The sequence below is a fragment of the Micropterus dolomieu genome, linkage group LG19 (genome assembly GCF_021292245.1).
Source record: "Micropterus dolomieu isolate WLL.071019.BEF.003 ecotype Adirondacks linkage group LG19, ASM2129224v1, whole genome shotgun sequence".
Lineage (NCBI taxonomy): Eukaryota > Metazoa > Chordata > Actinopteri > Centrarchiformes > Centrarchidae > Micropterus > Micropterus dolomieu.
Window position 1 is genome coordinate 34,395,330 of NC_060168.1, and position 8,466 is coordinate 34,403,795.

Genomic DNA, 8,466 nt, shown 5'->3' on the forward strand with positions numbered 1-8,466 from the left:
GGACTAGTTTTTCTGCATCATTTTTAGACAGGATGTTCCTGATTTTCGCAATATTACGTAGGTGAAAAAAGGAGGTCCTTGAAATTTGCTTAATGTGAGACTTAAACGACATGTCCTGATCAAAGATAACTCCAAGATTCCTCACAGTGGTGCTGGAGGCCAGGGCGATGCCATCCAGGGAAACTATATCTTTAGATAATGCGTCACGGAGGTGCTTAGGCCCCAGAACAATAACTTCAGTTTTATCTGAGTTTAACATGAGAAAATTACAGGTCATCCAGGTTTTAACATCCTGAAGGCACATTTGAAGTTTAGCTAACTGATGAGTTTCATCTGGTTTGATCGATAGATATAACTGAGTATCATCTGCATAACAATGACATATGGACGTTAACTGAATGGATCCTCTCTCACGGCTAAATTAAGGACATTTTGGGAATAAATATATTATAATATATATAAAAGCTTTAACTTTAGTTTAGCTTAGCTTAGTGTTGTTTAGTTAGTTAGGTTAGCAGGCTATAGTTTAGTTTAGTTTAGTTTATCTTAGGTTAGTTTGGTTTAATTCAGCTTAGGTTAACTTAGTTTAATTTAGCTTAGCTTAGTATTGCTTATCTCACGTTAGTTTAGCTTATCTTATCTTAGTTTATCTTAGATTATCTTAGGTTAGTATAGTTTAGCTTAGCTAGGTTAACATAGTTTTGTTTAGTGTAGATTTGTTTATCTTACAGTAGCTTAATATAATGTAATATAATGTTTAGTTTTGCTTAGTTTAGCTTAGCATAGTTTAGCTTAGATTAGTTTATCTTAGCTTAGCTTAGTTTACCTTAGATTAGTATATTTTAGCTTAGTTTACCTTAGATTAGTTTATTTTATCTTAACCTCAGCTTAGTTTATCTTAGGTTAGTATAGTTTAGTTTAGCTTAGCTAGGTTAACATAGTTTTGTTTAGTGTAGATTTGTTTATCTTACAGTAGCTTAATATAATGTAATATAATGTTTAGTTTTGCTTAGTTTAGCTTAGCATAGTTTAGCTTAGATTAGTTTATCTTATCTTAACCTCATCTTAGTTTATCTTAGGTTAGTGTAGTTTAGCTAAGTGTAGTTATTCTTAGGTTAGCATAGTAAATCTAAGCTTAGTTTAGTTTACCTTATCTTAGTTTATCTTTGTTTAGGTTTATTTATCTTAGGTTAGCGTAGTTTAGTTTGGCTTAGCTGGTGCTGTGCAGGTGCTGTGAAAGTAAGACATTTTCCTATTCAACACATCATGGCTTTAATAAAATCAGTGGAAGCCAAATTCATCAATTAGTAAAAAAACAAAACAAGAATGACTATTGATTGATTTATTACAATGCAAACACGTATATCATTACCAAATGGGAAAATGTACTTAAAGTATTACAGCAGTAAAATGTCCCTGTTGTTAAGTCTCCTCTCCTCAGATTCATGTGCAGCAGGATGTTGCTGCTGTAGTTGTTGAGCTGCAGCTCATTCTGAACTGTTTAGCATCAGACTGCAGCTGAAGATTCTTTTCATTCTGCATCAATCTGCTGATTATTTCCTCCATGAACCGACCGATTGTTTAGTTTGTAAAGATTCTGCCGTCACAGTTACCCAGAGGGCAAAGTGACAACTTCACAACCAACAGTCCAACGTTACTAACAAACATCACGTTATTACAATCATTCAGAGGAGAAGCAGCAGATCTTCATGACATGAGCTGAAACATCAGATTTACAGGGAAAATGTCAGAACTGTTAGCATTTATAACAAAACATCATATTTTATAAACGATTCATATGTTTTACGTGAAAAAATTGTAATTTGTAAACTGGTAAGTTTTGGTAACAAAAATTTTAACTCAACAGGCCATCAGGTTCATTGATCTTATTGATCTTTGTCTCTTTCAGGAACCTTCCAGAACGGGATTGCAGAAGGGGAGGTAGACCCCACCTTCGGGCCCCTGGAGGCCATGCGTCTCACAGTGATGACAGACTCGCCGGTCTGGGTGATCCTCAGCGAGGTGAGACCACCTGGAACCAGATTAATACCCACAACAGCTCGTGTTTTTATTCATAAATGGACAATGTCTTAGAGGATTTCCCAGCAGTGTTTTGAGGTCCTTGAAGAGATCCCAGGGGTTTTGAAAAGAGTTCTATGTATATTACAGAAGTTTCAAGAGGGCTTGAGACGCTTCCATGGTGCCTTGATTACATTTGAGTACTGGAGTATGCTGTTGAGGTTCTTGACAGTCTTTCTTGATGCTCCATGGATCCGTAGTAGGATCTGAGAGGAGCCTGAGGGATTATAAAGGTAATAGGGTAACAAGGATCCCCGGGGGTGGTTACAAGGTCTGTCAAGGATGTTCCAAGTTCCTTGGGAGATTCAAATGGTGATTGAAAGGGTTCAGAGGGGGTTCTGTTTTTGAAGAAGACCCAAGAGGTGTTAGGATGTCCCAATGGTTAATTTCGGAGGTGTCAGTTGTCAAAAAGTAATTTATTATGGGGTGTTGGTGTCTTTGAGAAGGTTCCAGGATTCACTGGATTTTTCGAGAGGTTCCAGGAATTTCAAAGGGTTCTTATAGGTTTTCACCAATTTTTTTGGGGGGGGGTTACAAGTGTTCTTTAAGAGGTTAGGGGGCTTCCTGGAGTGCCCGAAAGTTCTGAGGTTAAAATGGCTTTGAAGAAGTTAAACTGATTTTGATGGGTTTCCAGGCATCCTTGAGGGAGTTTCCATAGTTCTTGATGGAACTTGATAGAGATGCAAGAAACCAGGTCTATCATCGGACTCTGAAATGGCTCTACGGGTCCTTGATGAGGTGGAAAGGGTTCTTGAAAAAGTTGCTTTCAAGCCTGATGTCAAATTAATTTCAAGGGTCAAAAATAGTTCATTTGTTAAAGCCCCATAAAAGGGGTTGTTGTTAAAGGATTAATTTCAGACCGGGGCACGCAAATGTTTTAGCGTCAACTCCTGACCTCCGACCTCTCTTTGAGGAGTGCTGAGGAGAAAGTGTCGCAGTGTTAACCCTTTAAAGAATGCATTAGTCTGGTTTAGCGAAGACTTTCAGCTTCAGCCTTTTTTTCATCCTGAACATTTCTGGAGGAAACACAAAAATATGTGGATCAACTTTTAAAAATGTATATTAACTCTAACAGGCTTATAAAGCATCATACAGCTCTGTTCTGCATGAGTTGATTCCTCCTGGTTCTTAATGGTTCTTCAGGTTTCCTGAGTCTCTCTCAGATCTTTCTAAAGACAGTATATGTTCATCCTGGTCTATTCGGATCATTTCACTGTTTCACTGGTTCTCACTGGTTCTTCTGGTCTCTCTCAGATCTTTATAAAGAAAGCAGAGTGAAGCTCCTCTCCCCCTCCGCAATACCTCAGCACCTCCGAGCGTTCAGCCGAGCTGACCCGGGGGGAGGCTCGCCGGCCGCCTTCCTGCTCCAGTTCCACTCTCCAGATCCCCCACCGCGGTGCCACAACGCCGCCGTCTGGCCGGACCTCGCCACTGCAGGGCTGAACAGCTCAAAGACTGAAAACGCAGATCTCACAGACAGCTGGACAGTCCGAGTGGAAGAACCTGTCTGACCCGACATGCAAAAAGAGAGTTTCCTCTCAGATCGTGCTGTAATTACTCCTGAAGAGTCTGTATTTATGTGTACATACAGTAAGTAAATGTTGAAAACACTGGTAATTGTGGAGGCCGTGGCGAGACCGCCGCGCCACTTCTGATGATGAAACTGCTGCTTCAGAAGGCCTCTTTCTATCTGCAGACGGTCGGTCCGGACCAACACTGTCCCACCAGTATACCCCCACAGTAACCATGTATGTGCATATATGCATAGAGATGTACACACTTATCATATGAATGCCCTCTCAGTGTGTTGATACGTGTCTGTAGTTGCTGCTCGGGGTTCAGACCTTTTCCCTCCATCGGTGAGCGATTTGCCTTAAAGAAGACGAAGAGCAGATTTACTTCAAACAAAAACGAGTCCCGGACAGAAACATGTAGCGACAACAAATACCCAGAATCCTTTGCTGCGACCTTCTCACATTGTTGTGGCTTGAAACTACTGACGATGACAGCTGATATTTTGCTTTTTTTAATGAAGTCTTTTAAAGTTGATTTATTTTAAGTTAATTGAGGCCTTCTCACTGACGACTGCTCTGTTCTACTTTACAGTACTCTAATGTGCTTTATAGTACTCTAATGTACTTTATAGTATTCTAATGTACTCTACAGTGCTCTAAAATACTATATATTACTCTAATGTACTTTGTAGGACTCTAACATACTTTACAGTACTTTAATTTAAATCTACAGTACTCTACTGTACGTTTTAGTACTCTAATGTACTCTAGAGTACTCTAACATACTCTATAGTTCTATACAGTACTCTAATGTATTGTACAGTACTCTAGTTTCCTCTGCTGTGCTTTATTGTACTTAACTGTACTGTAGTTTTCCAGTCCGGTGCAAAAACAAAGATTCACGTCTTTTCTTTCTTTCCGTTTTCAGTCTCTCGTTGACACTTTTAGTAATAAATAGTATAATTCTTCCAATAGAATATTTGTTTCTCTGTAAAGATGCAGTCTTTTTCCACATGTCTTCATGTTGGCTTACACGTCCGAGGAGGGACGTTTTAAAAAATTGTTCCCTTGAAACATTAGTGTTGTTTCCTTCAGTCCATGTCTCCTGTGTTCCCTCATTAATGTGTTGAATAATTGGTGCCCTCAAAAGGAGAACATAAGTCCTTCAAATTCTAGACAATGAGTCCTTAAATCTGAGCCGGTCTCATCCCGGGGCGTCAAATACCGAACCTTTGAGAAAGCCGGACAAACCGTCGGTATTTCACGCACAAGGTACCCTTCAGCGTCCGTGTGAAGTGCCCTGGGCATTCAAGTAAGTCCAATTCAACCCATCTGCCGTCCCACTATGTACCTATTTCAACCCAAAACACAATGTTTTCCTAAACCTAACCAAACTGCATATAAACCACATATTAAAAAGGCCTTTCATACGGACGCTGAAGGGTACCTTGTGCGTCACCAATGCTTTGCCAGGCTTTCTGAAAGCGTTGATATTTGACGCCCTGAGAAGAGAACGAGTTGTGAGTCCACATGTCATTGTCCCCTCCACACTCTCCCTATGGACCAACTGGATTTAATCATGTTTCAGCTGGATCCTAGATTGTAAGGCCAAAGTACTTGGTCTGGGTCACCATACACTGATGACCATACACTTTTTTAGACCACTGCGTTCTTTTGTGTTCGACCCTTTCCTGTTTCAACACAACTCAAAGCAGCTCCTAAGAGAAATGCTTTTCCCAGTTTGGTGTGGAAGAACTTGACTGGCCTACAGAGTCCCGACCTCAACCCCATCCAACATTAGCCAGACTTGGTCACCAACATCAGTGCTGGACCTCACTAATGGTCTGGTGTCTGAATGGGAGCAACATGTTGAACTGGAAAGACTGAAACCAGCAGAGTGGAGGCTGTGGAAGCAGCACTTTAATGAACATGGAGTCACATATGGAGGGAAAGTTCAGCCGTCCACGTACTTCGATTAGGTGTCCACATACTTTTGAATATTCCGGGTTTTGGCCGTTAATGTTGAGCTGTAATTGTTTAAACCATAAAAGCTTGGACTTGCAGATCAGAAAAAGACATGCAGACGTCTCTTGGTTGATTGTTTTTTCAGCTGTTAGAATTTTTCATTTTCACAAGTGAACATTTTTTATATTTTCTGGGTACATGGAGTGCGTTTACATTTGCGCAAGTATCTTTTTGTGTTTAGGTTTTCGGAGTATAGTGATTACGTGTTGCATACGTAAACATCCTGGTTTCTGAAACCTGGAGTACTCAGACAGAAACCAGGATACTGAGGCAAGTGAACGACTGAACCCGGTTTCTGAAACCTGAGATTGTGAGAAATGATGACCTGCAGAGAGACCTGGATGCAGTTATGATCATGTATACAGCGATAGAAATAACCAGGTTTGATAAGATCCAAACCAGGATACTAGTGTGCATAAAAACATACTTATACATTTAACCTGCAGGAAATGCCTGCTGTGAATTGAAAGATCATCAGGTAAATGCTCTTAAAACAAGGAAACACAGATTTTATGTGATCTTAAAAACGTTCACTTTTCAACCAAAGTTAGCTCACAAACATAGTCACCTTCATATCAACAAACCGATTGTTATTCAGATACACCAATTATTAATATAAGGGAACAAAATGACTAAATAAGGGAGCGATTTAGCAAAACTTTTCCTCCAGAGCGTCCCTGCTCTCAACACTTCATTCATTCATTCGGACCCAACCGAACTTCGGTGTCTTCAAGCTTCAGGAAACATCCCAACTTTTCTTTTCTTACCTTTGTAAGATGCACTGGAATGCATTGCTGTAATCTTGTGTTTGTATTTTGTATCCTTTAGATAAACTCTATTTAAATGATCTGAAACTTCTATCCAATATGTGAATTGTAATAAAGACAGAAGTTGAAATGATTTTGTTTTGCTTGGTGTGCTGGCTCCCAGTTTTTGGGGAGAGGTCGCGGGTATGGTGGGAAGATTTCTTGGAATGTCGTCAGGTTTCAACTGACGAAACATCACTCCACCGGTAAGAAACTGATTAATCACCGGAAGGCTGTGATGTCGACGGATTTATTTCAGTTTCATGGAGAAAAAAGTGAGGTGGTAGGAAATACGAGTGACCCTGAGTGGCCCTAAAAACTTGGGTCTTTACAGGAAAAGTCTTCAGTTTCACATGTTGCAGCCACATTCAGGGTTTAAGTAGCAGGATACATAGGAAATGTGTGTAACTATGTCCAAATAGTGGTTGGGATAAGCTACCTAATTAAAAATGTGAAATTTCAGGGGGGGTATTGATGGTGCTACAAAGCAGCTTCATGGTTCATCACAGTGAATAAAAGGTTTAAAAGCAGCCTTTTGTTCAGCCAGTCTGGTGAGGTGACGGTCACACGGGTGAAGATCACATGATTCTCACAGCTCTGCACTGACGAGCTGATCCTACCAAAACCACAATGTAAAGCTATTCTGTCAAAGGCAAGGCAAGTTTATTTGTATAGTGCACTTCAACAACAATGCAATTTAAAGTGCTTTACATAAACAATATAAAAAAGAGTAAGAAGATAAAATGGAGTAAAAGTTAGTGTAAGATATCCAAAGTCTTTGATTTGATTTAATTAAAGGCAGCGGTGAAAAGAAAAGTCTACAGTCTTGATTTAAAGACAGACCTGCAGTTTTCTGGGTGTTTGTTCCAGATATATGGAGCATAAAATCGCTGAACGCTGCGTCTCCAGGTTTAGTTTGGACTCTGGGGACAGAAAGCAGACCTGATCCCAGACGACCTGAGAGGTCTGGATGGTTCATAACGAAGCAGAAGATCAGAAATGTCTTTTGGCCCTAAACTATTCAGTGCTTTACAAAATAACAGCAGGATTTTGAAATCAGTTCTCTGACAGACAGGAAGCCAATGTAAAGACCTCAGAACTGGAGTGATGTGATCCACCTTTTTGGTCTTAGTGAGGACTCGAGCAGCAGCGTTCTGTATCAGCTGCAGCTGTCTGATGGATTTCTTAGGGAGCCTGTAAGGACACTGTTACAGCAGTCGAGTCGACTGAAGATAAATGCATGGATAAGCTTTTCCAGGTCCTGCTGAGACATAAGTCCTTTAATCCTTGGTATATTCTTCAGGTGATAGTAGGCTGATTTGTAATTGTCTTAATGTGGCTCCTCAAATTCAGGTCTGAGTCCATGACTACACCAAGATTTCTGGCTTGGTTTGTGGTTTTTGACATTATCGACTGAAGCTATTCATTCTTTCTCAGCTCCAAAAACAATGACTTCAGTTTTATCTTTGTTTAACTGAAGAATATTCCAGCACATCCAATCATTGATTTGTTCATTGCAGTTACTCAGTGCTTGTATGGGATCATAGTCCCCTGGTGAAATGGTTATGTAAATCTGTGTGTCGTCTGCAAAGTAACATATTCAGCTGATCCAGAATGCTGCAGCACGTGTTCTGACAGGAACCAGGAAAAGAGATCACATTTCTCCTGTTTTAGCTTCTTTGCATTGGCTTCCTGTAAAATCTAGAATAGAATTTAAAATCATTCTTCTTACCTACAAAGCTCTTAATGGTCAGGCACCATCTTATCTTAAAGAGCTCATAGTACCTTACTACCCCACCAGAGCACTGCGCTCCCAGAATGCAGGGTTACTTGTGGTTCCTAGAGTCTCCAAAAGTAGACTAGGAGCCAGAGCGTTCAGCTATCAAGCTCCTCTCCTGTGGAACCAGGTTCTAGTTTGGGTTCAGGAGGCAGACACCATCTCCACATTTAAGAGTAGGCTTAAGACTTTCCTCTTTGATAAAGCTTATAGTTAGGGCTGGCTCAGGTGAGTCCTGAACCATCCCTTAGTTATGCTGCTATAG

General features: G+C 40.3%; 1 protein-coding gene across 1 annotated transcript in view; it reads left to right on the forward strand.

The window, feature by feature from the left end:
* The window catches only part of mgat4b (alpha-1,3-mannosyl-glycoprotein 4-beta-N-acetylglucosaminyltransferase B), a 155,174-nt gene extending 148,659 nt beyond the window's left edge, over positions 1-6,515 (forward strand). The window contains exons 13-14 of the mRNA XM_046030013.1: positions 1,910-2,022; positions 3,334-6,515. Of these exons, the coding sequence (XP_045885969.1) occupies positions 1,910-2,022; positions 3,334-3,357 (137 nt within the window). The 3' untranslated portion in view covers positions 3,358-6,515. The remainder of the gene's footprint in view (positions 1-1,909; positions 2,023-3,333) is intronic.
* The last annotated feature ends 1,951 nt before the right edge of the window (positions 6,516-8,466 follow it).